Raw genomic sequence first — 25,569 nt, forward strand, 5'->3', positions numbered from 1 at the left:
TTTCAACACAGCGGGAGCTGGAGGTGCCTTTGTACCGTGAATTTTTATTTAGGATGCTCACTCAACCAAGATGTACTTAAGTTTGGGTTTCTTGTGTGCTTGAGGAATAGTAATCTTGAATTAATGAAATGAGACGGTATTTGCTATGCCTTTAACAGCCTATTCCTATGTTGAACGTAACCAGAAAGGATTAGTAATATGTCATGGGCGGCATGGACCATGATGCATACAGAACCAGTGTTTGCAGCAATTTAAGCTGTTGGAAATTGATGCTTAAATATGTGTGGTTAAGAAGGGGAGGAAAAACAACAACCATACATTAAAATTTACATTCAAACAGAGAGGAAGGATCTACTGGATGGGCTCACTAAATGTGCAACACTGTTCATTGTAGTGTAAACATTGTATGAAATTATTAGATACACAGGAATGACCATGACAAATGTTTGTGGTCATTTAAGTACAAATCAACAGCACTTGCTTGAAAAAGGAGATCCTTAGAGGTGGAGCTGAGGCAAAAAGGTTAGATCTGCAGGAAGACTTTGGGACCATTTAAATTGTTATTGCGAGTTTCTCATTAGAAAGTACTCTTCTCTAAATTTAGTTCTCCAAATGATTAATTCTCCCAAAATTCTTATTCTTTAATTCTTGCAAATGAAGAAGATAACTAAATTGTTGTGAAATCCAAGTGATGAACATCTACATGGGAAGGCTTAATGATCTTAATCTGAGAACTGTCAGGAATTCAATATAAAAGTTTCTTCACAGCAAATGACTTGTACCTTTGTTTTGATTATCTAGAAAGGTATGAAAAAGTCTTGGATAAAATATTAGAACATACTGAAGTTTTTATACTTACTGATTTAGTATACAAAATTTTGCTTAATTTATTAAGTTTTAGAACATTCCATAGCAACATATTTTCAAGGTGTTATAAACCTCACGTTTTAGGACTTGGTCCTGCAAATATTTATGTGTTTTTAACCAAAATGACCTGAATGCATGCCCTGAAAAGTGCATACGTGTAAATCAGTACAAAATACTACATGCAGATGTGTTGGAAAGGTCTTCCAAATTTGAAGCCTCAGGGTAGTACTGTTGTTTTATGCTCGTTTTTCTCAAAGAATGCCTTAAATACGGCCATACCAGGCCTGATAGGTGCTCCTGTAGCCCAGTATGCTGTCTGTGATGGCAGCAAGCAGTAGTTCATTAGGGAAAAATGCATCAGTATTTTGGGATAATTTCACTGAAAAATGTGAGATTCAGTGTCTGGTGATTCAGGAATTTCAAAGTGATTCTAGTGATCCTAGTACCCCGGGTTAATTGCCCCCTCTCTGCCACGTGGGCCACGTTGAACCTGTGGCTAGCTGTGTCTGCATGGTGCTCTCAAGACAGAAGAGACGATGTTCACCTTTTTTGCTGTTACTTATGAGTTTGGAGCCTTTTTCCATACTTCGTTTTCTGTACCGAAGAGCTCTGGGGAACCTTGGCATGGCTCACACAAAAAAGCTGTTTCCCACCTTTGATCATCCCAGTTGCCCTTCCAACAACCTTTCCTGGGTTCTCCTGCCAGGAAATCCTTTTCAAGATGAAAGCACCAGAATGGTATGCAGCAGCCCAGGTAGGGGGAGCTATGGGTACGTGTGTACAAAGGGGCCTTATAGTGCAGTTCTATGTTGTTACTCCTGACTCCTTATCCAACAATTCTTAATGCTTGTGTTTTTTTTCATTGTGTCTGAGCAATGAGCTGATGTTTTTATGGAGCTACTGACAACGGTTCATTTGAGAGTGGTAGTGGTCTGCTTGAAGATCAGCAATTTAACAATTTAATGTGAAGTTAGGATTGCTTTTCCCCAGTGTGTTCACATTTATCTACACTGAATGTTATTTGCAATTTTACCGCCTAATTGCTTGAGGTGTAAAGTCTGCAGTTTTACACAGTTCATCTGCATCCTTATTGACTCAAACAGCTTGCTACCTGAAAAAACTCAATACAGCTCATAACTTAGGCTTGGTTTGTATTTGCATAGCACTCTGTGTTGAGGAAGAGCTGGAACGCTTTGGCCCCATCAGGGATGGACAAGCCACAGGGATGGGCAATTCTGAAATGGCCTCTGAGACTTCACATCTCTAACTCAAGTTTGGCTGTTGTAGCAACTCTGAGAACAAATGAAATGCAATGGTGTATCAAAGACAATAATGAAATGCAATGATGGATAAAAGCTTTGTTCAGAGAACAATCATAGCTCATAATAAAACCATCCATGGGGGAGCAGGATGAGTAGACTGCAACTCCGAGAGAGAACTGAGCAATCTGAAATGGGCTGGTTAAGCAACAGCAGCCTGTTAGTCACTGTTGATTGTGGTGTGCGTGACTCAGTCACGTTATGAAGGGATTTAGAACAGGGTGTCTCTGCAGGTATGAATTCCCCTTAAAAAAAAAAAAAAAAAGTCCTTGATGCGTATCTAAAAGGTGTTGTTACATGCATAAGAGTATATGCGATGTTGGACGTGTGCTGCTCTTCTGAAATGCTCTCGATCATTTTCTCTTTATCAGAAAAGATCCCTATGCAAGTCTCTTCTAGAAGTGCCATAGGGGTAACTTAAAGTAATCATTTCACTGTTGCACTGTTAACTTCACTGCTGTTTTTGCCAGGAACTTTTGGTTAGTGCTGTTTCCATCTGAAAAAGAAGGCAGAACTCCATAACTACACTCTGTGGAGAGTCGCTTGCTGATCCATGGATGTGTTCCTGTGGTGCAGCAGTTGCTGCCATGTAACCACACAATGAGAAGTCTGTTGTCCATGACCATACCATGGCAGGCAGGTGGGGCTTGCCACACTGGGAGAAGAAAAAGCAAGAATAACAAGCAGGCATTTATTAATTCTGCTGCGTATGGGTCAAACTTCCTTTATTTTTAGTAGGTACAAATTGCATGGCCTTAAAACTTCCCCCCCCCAAAAAAAACAAAACAAACAAAAAAGCAACCCTAAGAAGCCTTTTGTTCCTTCACCAAGTTACACCTATGGGAGGTGAGGCGAGGTTAGTTATGTTGCCTGTGGCCAGCTTCCTTGGCACAAGAAGTTGTGGCTGCTGAAACTAACAGGCTTAAAAAGCAGATCAGTGAATTCCTGGCAGAAAATTCTGTTGAGGGCTATTAAACACAAAAACAGTGCTCTTGCTCAGAAATTGCTGAGCCTCTCACCGAAGGCTGTAATTGTAGAAGCTTTTATTGCTTCTCACCCAGTTCTTATACCCATCCTTAAGTAGCCACCTTTACCATGGGGGAAAGAGATGAAGTACATCTTTGATCTGACTCAGTAAGGCCAGTCTCATTGCTTGCATCTTGCCAAGCTTCATTTTTGAACTTGTAGTTGTGACCACAGCATCAAGCCTTTCATCAAGCCTCATCAAAACTTTTTAACAGGGGTGTACAAGCCCATTTTTCAGTTTCAAGCCTAATTCTTCCATATTCCAGCTTTTGGAAGCTTCGCTTTATGGAAAATAATGGTGTTTTGAGTTGGATGTGCCATTATTGTTGTCTTCAAACAAAATAATTAGGTCATGCATTTGGCACATTACAGCTGTCTTGAATGTTTTTAAAAATAAACTGCTGTATTGTATCAATTAAATGTTCATTTTAATTCTTTCCTAAAATGTGATCCTCTTCTTGATTTTGTGATCTTCTGTTATACAATGTTCATGAAGAACTTTGATCAAAGGGTCAATTGTTGTGAAGAGCGAATGAATCGGTTTTCCAACCTGCTGTCACAGATCACATCGTTTGAGACAAACTGAGTCTAACATATTTTCTGGACCTGCTGATGCTTGTTTTGTTGCAATGCCAGATGTTAGAGTAATGCAGTTCGTCCTGCAGAGCCTTGTATGCTTTATATATCTAAATAAGAGAAACTTTGCTTATGTTGCTGTCAGTGAAGTAAAACTGAGTCTGCTTAATATTTTTTTTAAATTAAAAAGTAATTCCAAAACAGGTTCTACTTTCAGCTGCATAGTTTTAAACTCATTGCAACCTTTTTTTGTTCAAAGTGAACAATTAGGTTCACTTTGTAAGTGATTAAGAAGTTTTGTTAGGCTTCTGCAGCATAACTTTGGTTCCTAACCACAGTTTAAAAAAAAAAAAAAAAAAGCCCAACATTTTTCTCAGAAATGTCTTTTATGCAGTTATGAATTTTTATTTCACATGTTTTGAGAATTAGGAGATAACAGACTGGTTATTTTGTTCCACTGACACTGTCCATCGCAGACAGACTTGCAAGCTTCATCACACGTTTAATTTCAAGAAACTTGTTGAGAAGCCTGTAGGCTTTATGGATGCATGTCCATAAATCTCAAGAAATATGCTTTCAATATGAACTTTTTTCATGTTGTAAAAATTGGATTTTAAAACTAATTTTTGCAGAAACCTTTCTTTCTTTCTAAAGCACTACAGACTGTGCTCAAGCTGTTTCCCTGTGATCTCTACGCTATGCTTACAGGTGACCAGGGTGATGGGGTCACAGTTCTGGTATCAGAGTTCCTCCAAAGCCTCTTATCGTAGTGCTGTCCTCAATGAGGAATAATTCTTTATGAACACATCTCTGAGATTTGTATTACCTGGTTATTTCTGTTTGAAGATACCTATCTGTATTGTCACTATCTGGTAGCGTATTTCCCTCCAGACTGAGGAAGAGAAAGTCACATCAAAAACCTGGCAGATGAAATGACCTAAAATGTGGTGCAGGTTGTTGTTTTCACTGTACAGCTGTCAGATTTAGCAGCCTGTTTTCAGTGTTTTGCACTGCAGTAGAGAAAACAGTTGCTTTGCTAATGCAGCTATTTTCATATTACATGGAGCAGGAGATGCCACGTTTTTGTTTCCTTTTTGTCTAGGCACCAGGAGTAGCAGAGACCTGTTAGCCAGCAGCAAGATCTTGTGTGCTTTGTTCCAGTGATGAACATTTTTTTTCCTTTCAGAGCAATCCTGAAAGGGGACCTCATGCATAGTTGTGGAGGTGTGTTGGAGTGGCCTGGTTGGCCTTTAGTCATATGTAACTAGAAATACAGGTGTTCCCTTCAAAGAGCCACATTAAAAAGGGTTTTGAAGCGGTCCTGCTGAATGTCTGCTTTCTTTTTCCGTGTGTAAAAAGAAATCTTTCAAAGGGTCTTGTGTTCTTAGATCTTTGGTTATCCTGAAGTGTTTACTTTTAACACTTACCAGTATAAGGGATAAGGGAAATCCAAGGGGTGTCCAAGGATGTGTTCAGCAGTTGTGTGGTTCCAAGCCCTGGAAAGGTTGCGCTCTGGCTTCCCTAGCTTCTGTGGCTTTCTGGTGCATCGCGATGCTAGTTTGCTTTTTTTTGTTTGTTTGTTTATTTTTATTTTTTTCCCCAGGTTTTTCAGTAGTTAGCACTACTATAGTAGTTGTGGATCTTGAAAAATTCCCTTTTGCTCCACTTCTTTGGTCAGTGAAACTTCATTAGAATGGTCAGTGAAACTTCATTAGAATTTAAGGTCTCAGTCTGTTTTCCAAAGATATGATCCGTTTCAGTCATTTGTGAATTTTTACTGCTTGTAGCAAAATCTAGGTCTTGAAGGCAAGATGCAAGGAAGAGTTTGTGTATCATAACATATGCTTGTTGTAAATTCCTTCTCACGTTTACAGTGAAAATTTTCAGCCTTCTGGCAGTAAAAGGCAATACATGCTCTCCAAATAATCAGAAATATAAATAAGCAAATGACCACTTCTTGTTCCCAGGGAGATGTGCAATATGTAATCCAGCTAGTTCAGTCAAGTAGCATTCAAGAGGAGATAAATTGCTGACCAGCACATGGAAGGGAGTTTACGTGTGAGAAGCACATGGTGTAAATGAAGTTGTGTGTATGTAACTCTAGTGCCCTGTGCACAGATGGTATACATGATACATCTGTACCAGCTGATATTATCAGCTGACAAGTTGCACCAAGCTAACACAGTTCCACCCTAGCAAGTTTTTTTCAAATGTGTGCTTGTATGTTTGCTTTATATTTGTATATAAATGCATGTATAAAAACTTGATTGAAGTGCCAAGTGCTCCAGTTTGAATTTATTTGGAACAGGGCTGTGTACTTTTTTTCTAAATTACTTTGAAATTGGATATTCCTGAGTATGGTATAGTATCGTATGTTATGGCTTATGATACGGTGTTACCTATTTTAGTAAAACCTTTACCTTTTGATCTGGCATATTGTTTTGTCTATGTAAAAAGATCTGTAACAACATTAGAGGTATGCTCTGTTTGAAGGGGCAAAATGTGTTGCTCAGCAATGTATCTTCTTGGGAAAGCTTCATTGTATAGCATCTCTAAGACAAATGAAAAAATAATTTTGATATTTTAATTCAAATTGTATTTTGCTATTAAATTTAATCCTCTTGATAAGAAGATACTGTTTTTGCTATCTTAGTGTTTAACATTCTCCAAATATAATAGCATTATAAGATGAAACATCCAAAATAAATCCTGAAATGAGGCACATACCTTTGCAGTGTTATGTATACATATGATCAGCAGCTGCTTTTGCTTTTTTCATTTTGTCTGTAAGGTTTGCTTCTCAATAATTCTTGCTCATTCAGAATGGAACTGATCCTGTTTTAACTAGATCTAGGAGATGGCCGTTGCGAGGAGGCTAATTATTCAGACTCCCTCTGTAGCCAGTGGATAGAGCAACACAAACAGAGTGTAACTAATCCTGTGTGAAGCTGGGTATCTAGAAGTGAATTGTCTTTTGAAGAAACTTATCGCTCTGCACTGGCGGTACAAAAGAGCATACAGCAGCTAGTGCAAGATAATCACAAACACCTGTCTCTCGCAGCCCCTAGGTATAGCTATGTCTTTGCAGGATCAGTTTGTGTGTCTGCTTTTTCTTTTTCCTGCTTTTTTTTTTTTTTTCTTGTTATTATGGTGGTAATTTCAGAGGGAATTGCATCTTGGCTTTAGAGGGGGAAGGGTTGAATCGTTTCATGCCTCTGCAACATTTTGGTCATCTCTGATGTGACCGTAATGATTCATTCTAGGTGCATATAAGGGATCTGTGATTTTAAATAGTAGCAGAATGAATCCAATCTTGGATCTGCAGTAAACTTGTATAATCTGCCTATTTTTGTTTTCATCAGTATGCATTTTGGTTGTCATAGTATAGGGAGGGAGCATGCAGGGAAAGAGTACAGAAGACTAACAGATTTTAAAGAGTTCTGTATTTCTTGGTCTTAACTTGCACATTTCCAATTTATTTTTTTTTAACTCACCAACATTTTACTTTACTAAACTGTTCAAATGTTGTGCATGTATTATGTAGGAGAGCAGTAAAAGCCGTTCCAACTTACAAACTTTTTTGTGGAGCTTAGCAATGTTAATATTACTTCAATTAATGCTAACAATTAACACTTTTTTTTTTAATTGTGGGGTGGGCTTGCATTTCCTGTCATCCTTTTTCACAGGTACTTTTTAAAATGTCTTTTTGTAGCTAACTGTGCACCACCATGCCAAAATGGAGGGATGTGCCTGCGACCTCAGCTTTGTGTGTGCAAGCCAGGAACAAAAGGCAATTCCTGTGAGGACACGGTCATGCAAGACACATCTTCCACTGAAGGCCGGAACCCTGTTGCTCCCCCATGGCCCATTCCCCAGCAGGCTGCCCAGCAGACCTTTTCTCGAAAGGTGCAGGTCCCACCAAAGGTTGGCCCTATGACTCAGATGGCTTTCACCATCAAGCAGAAGCCTCCTGTTGGATTACCTCAGCAAATGCAACCACAGTAAGTGCTTTGTTTTTATTTTTGCTCTTCAAGAAGTCCAATATATTGGATTTATAAAATGTTGTTCCTTGCAAATGTTTTCATATAGTCACACTTGGAATCTTTCACTGATTTTTAAAGAACGTTTTATTTTAACTCGAAGACTTCTAAGTGGCTCCTTGTGAGCCAGATCTTCTCACCAGAATAGAATATCCCTTAATATCATTCCGTCATTTTTTTCCTTAGAATAAAAGTGCTATATTAATTTCACAGGAGTTATTCTTAATTTATGCTGCTGACTTATTGAGTTTAATCAACAACAAATTCCCAACACTGCATCCAACACTACATAAATGGGGAGAGTAAGATTTTGTGCGTGTGTTCTGGTTTCTCCTTTCTGCTATCAATATACTTGTGTCCCCTCCTCCCCCTTTTTTTCCTAGTAACGTTTTTAGTTTTATTACAATGGATGCTTCTGTTTGCTTGCGTTTGAGGTTTAGGACTGCAGCTGCCTGTCATAGGTAGCAAAGAAACACCCCTGTTGTTGGAGAGTTTTTCCTCTGCCTCCAGGCTTCAATGTTACTTTCATTAGTTGAAATACTTCAAATTAATCTGAAATTTCTCTAACTATAATGTTGCTTATTTTAATGTGTCTGACCATAACTTGTTCCAGGGTTGCACATAATGTGGTGGGGTGCACAGAAGCCTGGCGATCAAATTGAGTGGGCAGTTTTAAGGTGTCTGCAGCTGCTGCTGTACTTCCAGATTCAGGTGAAGTCAGGCAAAAAGTGTTGCCCTCTGAAGATGTCACTTTTGGATAGCTGTAATAAGGATATAGTCCATCTTCTAGCCTCAAGAGCAAGATTATTGAGACTGGGAGATAAACTGTTATTTCCCTTGCCCAGAATTATAAAAAGTGAAGCCAGAAGGGCAATGTGGGATTATACCAGACTGCACCTAAGTAGTTACACGTTCCTGGTAACAAAGTACATCTTGCCATACCTCTCCAAGTTGCTTCTGAGAATAGAAGTCACTGGGCACTGCCAGTGATACCTGGTGCTTTCTGGTTACCTCTATTGGGTTCCTTCCTCCAAAACACTTCTGATTCCTTCTAGTGGTGTCCTAGTTTGTCTAACTGTGAGGTCATAAGTAAAAACAGGTTCATGCATCTTGTGTAATAGGAAGAGGAACTTAAATATTTAGATTTCTGTTGGAGTTCTTAACCCCAAGCCAACAGGTTCCTTGAGAAATGTAGAAGATGAAGCAGAATGGGCTTTAAGAACAAATACACTTAAAGTCTTGAAGGACAGAGGAATTGCCACACAGTTTTTAGTATTTTGCAGTACTCTGAGCCCACAGTGAGCAGGGTTATTAGGATTAATATGAAAGGGAAATTACCAGTAAAATAACCAGATTTCTCTGCTCCCTCCCTACAGGCCAGCAGGACTACTAATCCTCAGTACCTGGCTTCTGTGCTTAGCCCCACAAAGTGTGATAGAGCGAATCATTACAGTGAGGCCAGGCAATTCCTATCTCTTCAGTTCTGATTCCTGTGGAGTATACTGTATGTCTTTCTGCCTCTTTCTTCCTTCCTCCACACAAAAGCATTCTCAAGGAGTTCTTCTTCCTATTGCAAGAAACGTTAGTTTTCCAAATTGGGTAGTAAAACTTTTTTAAGAAAAGGCTGTTCTTGCTTGGGGAAAAAAATAAATCTGTGCTTTCACCCACTCAGACTGTGCTTAGAAGGAAGGGGCTTGTGGATGGTTCCAGGGAATACTTGTTTGTTTTCCATTATTCCTGGAAAAGATGAGTTCATGGCTAAAGGGTTTGCTTCATAAGAAAAAAGACAATAAGCTGATATATTTCCATGCTACTGTGGGTTGCCAGGCTTTGATGCTCGAAGTGTTTCTAAAGGGTACTTGCAAGGGTGCCATGCTTTACCAAAGTTCATTTCTGATTGCATGAGACAATGTCCCGTATGTAGAGGAACTGACTTCAGACTGAAAAAGTCACATTGTCTACTATCCCAAGAGCCTCTGCATGCTTCCGCAAGCACTGCAAACCCAGGTGGGCTTTGTTAATATGACCCTTCTTAGCCTAAGGATTTTCTTCTAGATTTAAAGAGGCTTTTTAAGGGAAATGGGATTGTTAGTCTTTTGAAATCACATGAAGATAAATCACTTTCAGACAGCTCAATAATAGAGTGGGAGAAAGGGTAACTGAGTCTTTGTAATCATGAGAAATCCAGCTTACAGCCTTAGCAAGAGCCAGACACAGGAGCCAGGGGATGGAGAGAAAATGAGCTGTTTGACAAACCTAAGTGGTTGTATAAAACAAGAAAAAGAAGAAGGTGCATGTTTAGATGTAACTATTGAAATGAGTGCTAGCAGTAGTTCTCAATGACTACCAGGGCAATTTACAGGGCTAAAGGATTCTTGTGAGATCAGGGCTATACTATTCGTGCAGAGCAAACAGGCTAGCTCCTGTTTCAGTTCCTCCTTTGAATGTCTTGTAATCTCTGTTGTGTAAGGCTGCTCAAATCTTGTAGGAATAACTTTTTCCTGTTCCCACTCTTATAAATGTAGGAAAGGCTATGGCAGGAATGGAATTATCTACTGTTGGTGCAGTTCACGTGCTAATACAGGTGCTGCTGTTATGCTGAACTGTCAAGGACTGGTGAGAGCCAGTGCAGGACCCAACCTAGAACACCAAAATAAGCTCCTATGAGAAGCTTGTCTCTACAGTGATTCTGTTTTGCCATCCTCCATTAACTTTTATGTTTTGTTTATGAATGCAACTTTCCTGACTTCAGTCACTGAGATGTGTTCTTACGTGTTTTCGTGGGATCATGGTAGCAATGATATTTAGGGAAGTAGGAAGTTTATTTATTTCTTCCCAGAGATCTCTTTTTGAAGAACAGAGCACTAAACAGAAGGAAACCTGGAGAGGGATTCATTTCCTGGAATACCTTGGATTTAGAACACACGGACACTGTCATAGCCCGGAGCTGGGGATGGATGTTGTCAGGTACAAGGTCTCATCTTGGAAGAATGTTAGCAAAAGATGTAGATGGCTGTAATTGAAAACAAGTGGTGTCTTGGAAAAAAAAATCTGCTTCTTATTGGAACCTGGTGGTAATTCTGATCTCAGTAACAGATGTGCTTTCTGGTCCTGACTTGCTGTGATAGCTCTCCAGGAACTCCAAGTGTTCCCTTCACATCTCATTCTCTCACATGTTGGCAACAGCATAGCACCAACAGCTTGATTTTCTGCATTTACCAGCTGTGGGAGTAGAAAATAATGCTTTTTGTTCTTCTTTTGAAGTAAGCTTTCCATTACAGTTTTGAAAATGGTCACCAGAAAGTATAGCATCAACCAACCAAAGCTCAGTAATACGCTTAAATGTCACAGCAGCACACCTTCAGGCAATAGCAGCAGCTTTCAGGAGGCAATTGTCGATGAAATATGAAAGTTTGCTTTTGTACTGGGCAAAGCGAAGCTCATCAAAGGAGGAGAGGTGGATTCACAGCCTTTAGGTGGCAGAATTGGGATTACCAGTGTGTCTAATGCACCTTTCAATGCTTCCTAGGAGGTCCCCTCCAAAACTGTGTTCTTGGTCATGTTTTTACAGGCAAGCAGATCACTTGTTAATTTCAGTGAATCTAATCAACCTGTATTATTTTTTTTTCCTTCTCTTCAACAATGTACTATTTTCTTCCGATAGTTCCTTAATTCTTAGTAATTGAAAAGGGATAAATGTGAGATTAGTGTGAATTTAGATTTAAAAAAAAAAAAAACACAAACAAAACTGAGAGGAGAATTGGCCATGCTGTTGTGACCCTACTAAAATCAATGCAGCAATGAACAAATGCAGCTCGTGCAGTCTGCTGGACTCGCCTCGCTGTGTCTGTGTCTTTCTTAATTTTAGTATCCTTCTTAATTTCTTTAATTTTGAAGCTGGATATAGTACTTGAGATGCAGTCTCAAAAACACCAAATAGAAGGGAATAACAAGTCCCTTGACCTGCTGGCTATGCTGTTGCCATAACAGCCCAATATATGCTTGGTCATCTTTGCTTCAGGGGTATGCTAATGACTTGTGTTGGGCTTGTCAAACAGCACCTCAGATCCTTTTCTTTGGGGCTGCTTTTCAGTCATTTCAACACTAAGCCTGTGCTTTTGCACATGGTTGATACATTTCAGATACAGGAGTTTGTGTTTGCTTTTGAGTTTGCAAGTCCATTAATTTCTCCAACCTGTCAAAATCCTTCTGCCCTCTGGTATAACAGCCAACTCCTCCACACTGGAGTTGTCTGCATGCTTGCTGAGACTATTAATTTCCCCTAGACAAGGGGGGGAAAGAAAAGTTGAACAATATCAGTCCCAGTATTGATCTTCTCAGGAAAGTACCTAGTTACTCACTTAACCTCCTGCAAGCTGGACTTCATATGACTGATTACCATCTGTTTAGCCAGGCAGTTTTTTTTTTTTTACCTGCTTTATATTCCAGTTATCCTTGTTTCACCAATTTTTCTCCAAGAAAAAATAGTTAGAAAGTAAAACTATATATATGTATATATAAAATAAAATAAAAATCTACCATCTAACAGGAGACTGTCAAAACCCTTGCTAAAGTCTGGCTTAAAAACATCCATCACACTTCTTTCATGCACTGAGCTAGCCATCTCATCGTAGAAGTCAAAAAAAATAAAAAAATAACCCAGCAACTTTAAGCTAAAAATAGAAAGTCTGTGATGGCTTCTTAACTTCTGAAAGTTGTATTTCAGTTGTTTTTATTCTCTGTTGGTGACCCTGTTTCCCTTCAAAGCCAAGAACTTGTATGATACCCTGCCTTCTTTCTTCAGAAGAGACCATCTCTTCTCAGGGAACACGGGGAGTTGCGAGGAACTAAACTGTAATTCCAATGCTGATACCTTGGAAAATCTTTTTTTTTTTTTTTTTTTCCTTCTAGGCAAGATATTCTATATGAATATTCTTAAATCTGCTTTTTTTTTTTTTTTCCTTGGTGTAACTCGGGTTTTAATCAGTGTACTTAGGCACATGCATGTGTGTGTGTACTTAGGACTGATACACCTGAGTGCATACTTGAGGATATTGAGTGTGTATAGAAGGGCCTGAACAGATCCTTGGTTAAGAGTGAGCCAAGACTATGCTGTTTTAGGTGCAATTGCAGACTTCTACCTTTGCCTTCAGAGCCAGGCTACTAGGTTCTGCGCTCCTACAGCCCAGTCCTCTAGGATTTATTCTAAGAAAAGTATCTAAATGCTGAGATAGGATCAGCACCACGTGCTTTGCAACGTCGGGGAACTTCTGCTTCTCAGGCTTCAAAATTTAACTCCAGTGGTCGGAGGTGAGGTTTGTCCATCAGTTCCTGAGCCCTGTAAGCCGCATTGATTTTGAGAGTTGTTGTACCCTTCCTTCCCATGAGTTGAATGCACTCAACAAGGTGGCCTTCACTTTTAAATTAGCTTGTTGCTGAGTTACTATCTTCAAGTGCTACTGGAACATGTTCACATTAATGTTCACAACAGCAAAATACAGACATAACAATGTAGGCATGCTCTGTGTGTGTAGAAATCATTGCCTCTGCTTTTGGAACAGCTTTTCCAGGAAGACCATTATTTCTAAAACTATACTGATGCTTTCAGTTTAGCTGAAAACAGTAATATAAACCACCAATTCAAACATTAGTGTTTTTCAACATCTTTTCCCTAGCTGAAAAACCATGCACCTGGCCATTCAGTGTCTGCATGAAGATGCATAATAAGTGGATTTAATGAGGAGTTAAATGCTATTTGTTGCTGTGTTGCAAACTGGTGTGTGATTCTTCAGTGTGGCTTTTCCACTTCGTAATTTTTGAAATTGTGCTGCTATTATTATTTTCCATTTATTGAGGAAGTATTTCAAAAGGTGTTGGCAAACAATATTTGGTTTAATGCTTAATAGTCCCTAAAATTGTTGGAGTACTAATATATGCAGAATTTCACTTTTTTCCCGGTAGCTTGCTGGGACTAAGGTGCTTGTTTTTTAATGCATAGCATGACAGCACATTTTCAGTTCCAATAAGGAGGGTTTACTTTGTTAAATTTCAGGTTGGGATAACACTTTTGTTGTTCCAAGACAAAAGTCTTCCCAAGCATTCAAAACACCTGCTTTAAAAAAGAGTTGCTCCATTAGCAACAGTTTGTGATACCAAAACAACTCTTCAATAAATGTTATACTTGCAGGATGCTTTTTAACTTATTCAGGTAGAAGAAATGAGACGTTTTTTCCTAAAAGCAAACTGCTGCACAATGACAGTGATATAGGACATGGATGAACTAAAATCTTTATTTCAACTAGCTGTCTCACTTGGAGCATATAAGAATAATAATCTAATGGGAATCATTTTCATGTCATTTTCATTCCCTTCTCTACACAGCTGTAGGACTAGATCTCAGGAGACTGATTTGGAAAACCAATGCCTATTGTTAAAATACATCTGTACCTTTAACATCCAAAGAAAGAAAACCAAATTGAGAACAGGGTTTCTTGCTGGTCTCAGATATGATTTAACAATATTCTGTGTTGAGAAAAATGACTTTTTCTTTAGTGTTAAAATAATCAATGAACCAGGAATGTTTTCCTCTGTTTTAGGGATATTAGAGGAAAGGCTTAGTATGTTTGTAGATGTCTGCCTTTGTTCTTTGCATCAGCAATTTTGCTTAATATTTTATCTTCAGCCCTTCAAAAAATAAGCTGCAGGTATCATCTGTTATTCTTTTTTTTTTTTTTTTTTTTGGGGGGGGGTCTTGGGTATTAGTATAACTTCTGTTGTTGTCTAAACACTTAATCTGTATTGAGGATTCATTCTTAATAACCTTATTAAATAGATAACAAAGACACAAGGAACCCCTCTTCAGGGGGTTTACTTAATCTTAGCATTTTGCTTATGTAGCAGATAACTAGATGGTTCAAGAATCTTTATTCAGAGAATGGTGTGGGCTGGCCTTAGACAAAGACAGACATATTTTCAGGATTGGGCCTGTTTGATTAATGACAAATGCCTCATTGATTTCTCATCTATGAATAGTTTGCTTGGCTCATGACTTAGGATCCCCAAGAGATATATACTTCATCTCTAATAAACTCACTCTCTTCTTCAGTGCTAGGTCTGAATATTTTTCTTCACTGTGAGCCATGCATTTTCCTACTGAAAAGCAGTTTCTATTTTACCTAAGCTCCAAGAAGGTTTGGTATGCTTCGTTGGGTTAGAAACTGGCTGGATAGCCGGGCCCAAAGAGTCGTGGTGAATGGAGTCAAGTCCAGTTGGAGGCCAGTCACTAGTGGCGTCCCCCAGGGCTCGGTGCTGGGGCCGGTCCTCTTTAATATCTTCATTGATGATCTGGACGAGGGCACTGAGTGCACCCTCAGTAAGTTTGCAGATGACACCAAGCTAGGTGCGTGTATTGATCTGCTTGAGGGTAGGAAGGCTCTGCAGGAGGATCTGGATAGGCTGCACCGATGGGCTGAGGTCAACTGCATGAAGTTCAACAAGGCCAAGTGCAGGGTCCTGCACCTGGGGCGCAATAACCCCAAGCAGAGCTACAGGCTGGGAGATGAGTGGTTGGAGAGCTGCCAGGCAGAGAAGGACCTGGGAGTGATGGTGGATAGTCGGCTGAATATGAGCCAGCAGTGTGCTCAGGTGGCCAAGAAGGCCAACGGCATCCTGGCTTGTATCACGAACGGTGTGACCAGCAGGGCTAGGGAGCTGATCGTCCCCCTGTACTCAGCTCTGGTGAGGCCGCACCTCGAGTACTGTGTTCAGTTTTGGGCCCCTCGCTACAAGAAGGACATGGAGGTGCTTGAGCGGGTGCAGAGAAGGGCGGCGAAGCTGGTGAGGGGCCTGGAGAACAAGTCCTACGAGGAGCGGCTGAGGGAGCTGGGCTTGTTCAGCCTGGAGAAGAGGAGGCTCAGGGGTAACCTTATCGCTCTCTACAGGTACCTCAAAGGAGGCTGTAGCGAGGTGGGGGTTGGTCTGTTCTCCCATGTGCCTGGTGACAGGACGAGGGGGAATGGGCTTAAGTTGAGCCAGGGGAGTTTTAGGTTAGATGTTAGGAAGAACTTCTTCACTGAAAGGGTTGTGAGGCATTGGAACAGGCTGCCCAGGGAAGTGGTGGAGTCACCATCCCTGGAAGTCTTCAAAAGACGTTTAGATGTAGAGCTTAGGGATACGGTTTAGTGGGGACTGTTAGCGTTAGGTCAGAGATTGGACTTGATGATCTTGAGGTCTTTTCCAACCTAGAAATTCTGTGATTCTGTGAAATTCCTCTCAGGAATCCAAAGCTGTTGGGTTCAGTTCAGTGTGTAATCAGTTGTTAATGTGACCACTGCCACGGAGGTTTATTACTCATGTTGTCTTATGTTGAATTTTGAAGGTTACTGCTCATCAGTATATGATAAGAGATTTTTTTTGTGTGTGACTGTATTCAGGACATGAATGCAGACTACGAGGAAAGCTAGGCAGTTGGAGAAAGTGGAATTTTCTCTTACTGTTACTGTTCAAACATTGGATTTTACCAGCCAGTATTCTGCTGGAGGGAGGTCTGCAGTAAATCCTTGTTGATTGCCCACTCTAGCAAATTTTCCCTGAATTATCTCATAGGGTTTTAATGAGAAAGGTGTTGGAGTACCGGAGGGTAGACTGGTGGTTAATTTGAAGTGTCTTGTCCACATCACTATATGTGAAGACGTGATTTCTAGTGTGCTCAGAAGTTCTGTAAGCAATTGAATTGCAACTGCTTGACTTTAAGTAGCTGCCTACATTAAGCAGAGGACCTATTGCTATTCAGAAAACACCATTCTCCTAAAATACTAATGCAAATGACTGCAGGCCAGTAGTTCACCAAAGCATTGCAATTACTTAAGAGAATTTCCCTGCTTGTGAACAAAATGAGACCCACTTCTTCAGTTAATACATTGAGCTTGCAGGTTGAAGGAAATACTTTGAATAAAGCAGTCTTCGTTACAGCCCTCTTCTCCTACTGCTGCAATCTATAGCTAAAATAAATTTCCTCTATAGGAGTCTACAGAAAAAATATTTTCTTACAAGTTTTGTCTGTTGTAATATATATTTTTCCTATTTGAAGTATGCTCTAAACAGAAAACCTACTGTCCAGCAGAGGACAGTGTTCATTAGAGCCCATACCACCACAGAATGATATTAAAAGGAATTCTCTTTCAGGTTGGGTGCTATGATAAAAGATGCTTTAGACTTTTAAAGGATTTCATAAACAGCTTAAAAACAGTTCAAACAAAATCCTTCGGGTGTTTTGTGTTTTCTGTTATTAAAGAGATGAAGGAAGATGGAATGCTGTACATATTGTGTCAGAAATGAGTTTCAAAAGCAAAGTCTGTTAAAAGGAAGGATAGACAATACTAGTACATACTATTATGTTGTTGGGCAGTAGGTGGCAAGCTTTGCTTTTCCTTCTACTTGGAGTTTATTTTCGTGTTGCGGAATGCCAGAATTTTGAGAAGGGTGGTTTGAATTCACTGGAATATGTCATTTATTGGCAGCACATTTTTTGAACCATCTATGTTGTTCATTGTGTATAATTGTCTTTCTACTGAATGCTCAAGTGAATCCTCTTTTCTTCAAATGGCAGATGGACACAAATCAATACGTGAGCTCTATTGTATTCTCTTATGGCTTCAGTAGAAAGATTACTAATACCAAAATTAAAAACAAATGAGACGCGGTCACAGTCAACCCCAAATTATTTGCTTTGAATGCTTCTCCTGTTCTACTTTTATTGCAGAACACATTGCAGCTAGAGAGGACACCTTCTTTTAAAGAAAGGAGTTCCCCAAAGGGGGCTTATACTTCTATTTCTGTGAGTAATAACTGAGAAGGAAAATGAAAAGAAAACTTAATTTGCCTTTTTCCTGGTGTGTGCTGTCTGTCCCCCCTCCGTGAATTGCTGGGCTGGTGCAGCTGTCCTCAGCCTGCACTGCTAATGTGTGGGGTTAGGCTTGGGGGCAGTAAAGCAACAGCAAAGCGGCTGGCTAAAACTGAGGGTGTGCAGAAGAGGAAACGCTCAATGCTTCTCCTTAGGTACTTTCTGTTGTGGGTTGCTGTTAATATCACATCTCTGCTCAGACTTCTTGCCTAGAGCCTGACATCCCATGGATTAGCAGCCAGCTGTCTGTACCAAGGATATGGGGGCACAGCACCTTTCCTATTGTGTAGCTTCTCACAGCTGTTGTCCAGCTAAGACATCCCATGCTGCTCTCCAGAAAAGATCTTTACCTGTTAGACAAGTTAATTATCAATGAATTTTCCCACTGTGGATGAGTTGGAGTTCTTAGTGCTTTGCTATTGAAGTTTTTTAAAAGTTTATTCTGGATTAAAAAAAAAAAAAAAAGTGATATCCCTCTCATTCTTCTTCTATATTTGCTGCACATAATCATTCTTCTAAGAAAAATCATCTGTCTTGGATCTTCTTGATATCAAACTTAAACACAGTAATATAGATGGTTAATTATGTCACGCTAGAAATTACAAAACAGTAGTTTACGTTTTTTCTTAATATGTCAGGCATTCCGCACAGGGATCTCCTTATGTAAACAGAGGCTCTGTATGAGTTTACACTTTCACTGAGAGGCTTTGTGTCCTCATGTGTTCTGATGAAGATCAGAAGCATTTGAGGAGTAGTAAGGTGGAGCTGAGCAGTTAGATGAAGGCATAATTGATTTTATTTGCCACAGCAGGCCTAGGCATACGGCAAGCATCTCTGGCATCAACCAAAGTTGAAACAAAGTCTTCTGAGACCATTCTGATACTGCAGCTATTTTCACTTCTGTAGTCTTTGGCAGTGCTATTGATGTATGTGTGCTAGAACAAAAACTGGTTCAAAGGTAGTTACTCATCTCTTTCCACTGCCAGGCACTGAGTCAGCCCTCAAGAGCACCTCCATTCATCATTCTAGGGGAATGCAGTCATCGGGCTGCAGGAGCTGAAGTCACTGTTTAGCTGGGATAGCTGGTTACCACCAGGACTGGGATCATTTGTGTTGGCAGAGAGCATGGAGATGATTTTGTGATGACGGTGATATCAGTCTGAGTCCTGGTGTCTTTTTTGAGCTGCATTGGCATGGATTTCAATGCTCCTGGCTACAAGGAGTGAGAATGCTTATGAAGGTAACTTTGCAATTTCCTATCATGATCTTGAGACCTTTTTGGCTTTCTCACCACTGCAGCATAAAGACACGGGGTCTCTTTTTCAGCTTCCTGAATTAGAGAACATTACTCCAGTGAAGTAGATTCTCTGTGTGCTTCAGCTAATTGCCTTTAGTGGTTTTAGGCCTGGGGTGAGTCTGTAAGCTGGTGGGTAATTTGTAGTTATCTGTGTTGGACTGAGTATTCCTGCGGCCAGTTAGACTGTAACGGACCAAGGTCTGAAGCAGAGTAGTGGACCGTAACCTTCCCTAAGTGTTGTGTGAAAGGTAAACAGATGTGAATTTGCTAGACTAGCCATTTGATAGGTTTGCTGAGCTCACAGTGGTAGGAGAGTGCAAACTGTTTTGAGGGAAGCCTTCGGGTGTTTTGGTGGACAAAGTCCAGCCTGTTGCTCTGGCTTGTTTACAAGATCTTTTAGATCTGAACACTTATGATTTTTACCACACCTTTATCCTTTTGAAAATTCCTTCAAGGATATCTTCTTGTTTTTCTGGTGAATAGAGGCCAACATACTGTTGAAAGGTCACTCACTGCATGTGTAGAGTACATCATGTGGCCAGATGCTTTCTAGTTCCAGTCCATCAAAAGGAGTCTCTGCTGAACTCAACAACATATGTAAGCTTTCAGACAGAAAAATTTCAATCTCTGTCCACCAGAAAAACAAACATCTTGGAAGGGATTTTGAAAGGATCAAGTATCACCACCACCACACAAGACATTAATGAGTTTGAGTTGCATGGTCATACAGTTTGGATTATTACTGATCTTGAGATGGTGCAGCCTATTGGTGAGGGAACACATTGTTTTATCCAGACTTGAGCAATCATCTAGTGATGTGAAGGTCTTACAAACAGGTGTTAGAGGATGTTCAATGTTTTCATTGCAATCTTTAACAGGAAAAGAGTTCTCAGAAAGAGAATCTCATTTTGATGCAGAAGCTTAAATTATAGGGGGTGAGTGGGATCCCAAACCAGCCTTAATCTGGAGGTTTATCTGTAGTAGGAGGTTAATGTGTGTAATGGTAATAGCTAGTTGGTTTATGGCTTCACGTGGCTTCATGCCACCACCTGCCTGAGGAGAACTTCGGTGCAAAAAATGGCTGGTCAGTCCTGCTGTAATATCGAGGAAATTGTTGAATGGCTCTTGAGCTCTCCTCTACTGATACTGACTTCAGTGGGATGGAAGGATCAACTGAATGAGTTAAGGGGCATCCTCCAGCCCCTGCCTTGTTGTTCAGCCATGTTTCAGCTGAGTTAGGAAGCCAACAGAGTCAGTCTTCATTACAATAAGAGAGAAAACAGCTTGAGTCAAGATTGGTATCCATCTTGAAGAGCTCACTGTGTTTGATTTGCCTCTTCAGGCATTGTGCATGGGTTGTGACAAACAGTGTTTAAAAACATGTCCCACACCAACAGTAAGGCTAATAAAACCCTGTCAAATGCTTTTTTATAGAGTGGACGAAAGTTACTGTATTCAAAGTATATACAATAGAGAACTATTGGCTTCTGTTGTGCCTTAGTACAGCATTAGTAGATGGGTAGAATTTGGTTTAAATTTGAGAAGTTTGGGGTGAAAATTTTCAGGTTTAATGACCTCTTGGTTTTGATTGACTGTTCCATGACCAGCTCTGTACTGTGATTTGAATTGGATTGTGAGAATCCCTCATAAAGAAAGGCATAGGAACCTTTCTAAGCTTCTCTATGATGAATACAGATGGGAAGAATTGAGATTTTCTTCTCTGGCCTTTTCTCCGAATGTTCCTTTAATACATAGTTTATTGGGTTGAAAGACTTTTGGGCAGGCTTTCAGCTCATTGATTTTTTTTTTTTTTTTAATTAGCTTCAATTTTATATTCATTCTTCTTTTTTGAAACTCTGAACTGCTGTAGTGAATCTTTTGCCTTTTGTTCCCCCTTCAGCAATGTTAACTGTAAGCAAATTTTGCTCACTCTTGCAGCATCCCTTCATTGGTAACATTTGAATTGGATTCTATACACAAATTTGGCTAAACCAAGGTTTTGTTCTCTTCTGGGTTCCTGACTAGATGATCCATGAAGATGTTAATTCCATCTAAAAAAACAGTTTTTGTGCTTTTGCTTGGCTGTAACTGGAATTTCATATTATCGCTTCCTGTCTTTATAGCTTCAGTGATATGATAGCTGTTGCTGCCTTATGAAGACTGTATTAGCAGCTGCTTGCTGTGTTTCCTCCATGGGAAACTACAGTCTACAGAAATTCTCCGTTAGTGATGGATGTTTTTAATTTGCTGACCTATTCTGGGAGGCTACTCCTGGATAGGTAACATCAGTCTTACAGCTTCCACTGATTTTTCCCAAACCCCCTATTTGTTTTCCTAGGTAGTGATACTTCCTTCCTAATATGCCTATATAATGCTGGTCAGTCTTGACCACTCACTGTCTTGAACTTGTGCTGTTTCATGCAGAAGCATCGGTAATAATGGTTTGGTTGCCTGCTCTATACCTGTTTAAAACATACTGCTTGTTCTAACTCTTTTTCACTGTTACCTGTTTGACTGTTACCAACTTTTGCTTTCTTCTTTGACTACACTGACTTCATTAAAAGTACGACTGTTCACAGCTGTATACTTTCCCATTCTTCAATTTAAAAATTCCACTATAATATTCTTAGACTACGATAAGCCGTCAACCTATTAAATGTGAAATTAAGTCTGTCTCTTCTGGAGAGCTTCCTCCATTCCCATTCCTGACAAATATTGTTCATGTTTACGCCACTTAGAGCCACACAGTGAAACAAACAGTCTACATCTATGGCTCCTTAGTTTTTCATTCTGTTAGCAAAAAGTTTCAAACTTTAGGGCATAAGACACATACGTAAGACAAATTTGTTGCCTTTGTAATAATCTTCAGTGATTAAGTATCCAGAATCCCTATAAGTACTTCTAGAGTGTGACAGATCTGGGAAGTAAAAAGTTTAATTACCTACCTTTCTCTGTATGGGTTTTATACTGGGAGAGCTCTTTCCTTAGACTACTTTAATGTTTTATAGCCTGTACATGCTTCTGAAAAAAGTATCAATCAGAGGTACAAACTGTACAACTGATGAATTATCTTAATGACCTCTTTGATATGGATTCTGTTCTGGATTCTGTGTGGTGGGTGAGGGTGGTTGTAGAATTGATGCTACTGGCAAATTAATTATTACTGTGAGGCTCAGCATGTGTGCACTTCTTAACTTAAATTGTGATAATCTATTACTGCAGCAAAAGCTCAAGTGTCTCTCTTGCTTCCTGCACTAGAACCTTGAAGCTCTAAAGTGGAGGACAACTGCTGATCACAGTCCCAGCTGTGCCTCCTTATTGCTTTGAACAGCTTTTGCTTTTTGTTATCATATAATGCCTGTTTGGGAATTCCAGCTGTTGCACACATGCAGGTCCTTAACAAGGAGTCAGTCTCCCCTCATCTCCTCTTTCACTGTTCCAGAGGCTTTTTGCTGCAGGAAATGTTTTGCATCCTGAAATGTTTTTCTTCTGTTGTACACTGGAGGGCTGTATCTATCATTTTTTTTGATGGACTATTTAGAAATCCAGCAAATTGATAGATTGGATTGCCTTTTGATGTGCTTCTGGAAGTAAGATTGGAAAGATATGTAACCACACAGAGACTGAAGAGAAGGAGTTTGTATAAGGAAAAAGGTGTATAAACTTAGTATTTTTTCCTATTCATTGCCGAGTTTTGCTATTATTAAAAAAGCAAAGAGGAGGAACAGCTAATTCTGTGTGCAGTGTCCCTGTAAGGAGATTAAGGAGATCATCTGAGGCTGATTCCAGAGTAGTCAGTCTGTCATTGCTTTCTGTAATAGCTTATCTTTTGAGGAGTGGCATTTTACCCCCTTTTTTACTTCTCAGTGGAGAAGGGAGATGCACATTTTATTTATTTGTGTGGTTGTTTTGTTGGGGAGCAGGTTTTCTTTCTTGCTGCTTAGGTGATTAAATGCTGTGTCCAGTTCTGGAGCCCCCAGCACAAGAAGGATGTGGAGCTGTTAGAGCAAATCCAGAGGAGGGTGACCAAGATGATCAAGGGGCTGGAGCACCTCTCCTGCAAAGAAAGGCTGAGAGAGCTGGGGCTGTTCAGCCTACAGAAGAGAAGGCTGTGGGGTGACCTCATTGCAACATTTCAGTACTTAAAGGCATTTTGTAAAAAAAAAAAGATGGAGAGCAACTCTTTACTCAATCAGATAATGACAGGATGAGGGGGAATGGTTTTAAACTAAAAGTGGGGAGATCTAGATTAGAGGTTAGGAGGAAATTTTTCACTCAGAGGGTGGTGAGGCACTGGGACAGGTTGCCCAGAGAAGCTGTGGATTCTTCATCCTCGTGAGGTTAGATGAGGCCCTGAACAACCTCATCTAGTAGCTGGCATCCCTGCCTATGGCAGGGGGGTTAGAACTAGATGGTCTGTGAGGACCCTTCCAACCCAAACCATTCCATGACCAAGGTCTTGCAGGAAGATGATGTGTGCACTTGTTCATAATTTTCCTGACATTTCACTGTCAAGAAGTTACCAACGCTTCTTTGGAGAACCGTTTCAGGTGGACATTGCTGTTTTTTCTTGAGTGCTATGGTATTAGAGTGCTTTGAATAACTAACCTGTGGCTGCAAGTGTAGTCTTCCACCCCAGATCTGGGCCCACTGTTACAAATGCAGTTATCCCCGCAATGCTTGTGTGTTTTATGGCACAGCTCCTTTTGGAGATGTCATAGGGGTTAATCTTCAGGCTTCTGGATTCTTCTCTGGGACATGAAATGAACCAGGGTAACTATATAAATACTATCTAGCTTCTCTAAGAAGCTCTTTAACTTTACCTAAAGGTAAGATGCAGCTTGGCCTTAGATGTATGATCAGAGACCTAGAGTTCCTTTAGCTTTCACAACACCCAGGTTGCTCTGTACATGGTAAAGCCACCACCAGGATGTTGCTCTATTACCCTTCTCTGTAACTTGAACTGCACCTTCTTTTTTGTACGAGGTGCATTGTTTATTCATACTGGGATGAGGTGATGCAGCTGCTGTCTACTTAACTAGTATTTATTTATATTGTGTTGTCACTGGTGAAAATGGAAGAAGTTACTTATAAAAATGACCCTGGGGAGATCTGCTGACTAATTGTTGCTCATCTTCTCTCTTGCTTCGTGAAGTCTGTTCCTCTATTGGAGCTCTTCTTTCACTCTAACTTCTTTCTGTATTTGGCCTGTGTTATCCTTGCACTGTAATTTCTGTGTATTTCTAAAGCGTTTCACATGGCAAGACTGAAATCCTGTTTGGGTTATCTAAGGGTTATGCTATATTCAGTAGTAATCTAAAAAAGGTAAATGTTAAAATATAAGCAAACAACAGATAATATACTGCTTTTCTTTTTAAAAAGTTTAGAACAGCAGCCACTGTTAATCATCGTACTTGCTTGTAAATGCTTTCAAGTAGCTTTTTCTTAGAACACCTATTTTAGTTATTCATAGTAAACAAGGTTGTTCTAAGAAATGATCAAGCTTACAATTGTTTAAAGAGTAGCTATGGAAACTAGCTGATGATTCCCAATTTAAAAAGCATTCTTCGCTTTCATTGGCTAAGCTCCCTTCTTGAAAATGGTATGCTTCATGTGCACTCTGCAACATTTTAAATTAATTTAATTTTCTTTATATGGGCAAAATATTCATCCTTATAAAGATTACGTTAGAGTTTTAAAGCATATAGCTGCTGTGGGTTTTTTTGTTTCTTTTAATTTCAGGTATGCAATCAAAAATAATCTTTTTTTCTTTTCCAAGCTGGAAATGCTAAAATCCACTCCTTTTCAAGTTTGGCAAAAGAAAGTTTCCTTCTTGAAACAAGACCAAGTTTGCCAAGTTTTGGCTTGAGTCTTTTAAACTGAAGGATTTTCTTGAGCAACTGTTACAAAACCTGTCCTGAATGCTCTAAGAGTTGTGAACCTGGGCTTTGAGGTGCAGAGCTTAGTAGGCATAATATTCAGCTTATTAGACTACACTGCAGACAGTGCATCTCTACAGCAAATGATTACACACTGCCCTTTTATTTAGATTATGGCCACTTAAATATACTTGAATAGTCTGTCATTTTCTCTTAAAAAAAAAAAAAAAAAAAAAAAAAGATGGGGGAAGCTATCCAGTCAAAAAGAATGAAACCAAAGAGGCAATAAAAGCTGGTGATTGCCACATATTTCTGTTCAGTCTTTGGTGGCTGCACTGTTGTAGATACAAAATTCTGTGGGAACGCTTGTGAAGTGTTTCTCTTCCCACAAGTACAGTTCAAAGTCAAAGTTCCTTTTTGATGCTGAAAGGGATATGTTCTAAGTCTACATAATAGATGTCAAGTTGCTTGAGATATTGAACTCGGTGTGGCTTTATGAAGTTTGTGTCTCTTGATAATATACATAAAGTTCTGAAGTACCAGTGACTCATTTCGGAAGTAGTTCATATTCTGATTAAATGTCCTCCCAGTACATTGAGTACCATACAGACGTAGTAATCGAAAATATTTTGAAACTTTTCTATCTGTATAGAATACCCTGTCC

The 25,569-nt window shown here is 39.7% G+C and overlaps 1 protein-coding gene across 3 annotated transcripts in view; it reads left to right on the forward strand.

Annotated features, from left to right (window-relative positions):
• LTBP1 (latent transforming growth factor beta binding protein 1) overlaps positions 1-25,569 on the forward strand; it is a 199,938-nt gene that overhangs the window by 8,665 nt on the left and 165,704 nt on the right. For all 3 annotated transcript variants that reach the window (XM_032185002.1, XM_032185001.1, XM_032185003.1), the window contains exon 2: positions 7,501-7,789. In XM_032185002.1, coding sequence (XP_032040893.1) covers positions 7,533-7,789 — 257 coding nt within the window. In that variant the 5' untranslated portion in view covers positions 7,501-7,532. The remainder of the gene's footprint in view (positions 1-7,500; positions 7,790-25,569) is intronic.

The sequence above is a fragment of the Aythya fuligula genome, chromosome 3 (genome assembly GCF_009819795.1).
Source record: "Aythya fuligula isolate bAytFul2 chromosome 3, bAytFul2.pri, whole genome shotgun sequence".
NCBI lineage: Eukaryota > Metazoa > Chordata > Aves > Anseriformes > Anatidae > Aythya > Aythya fuligula.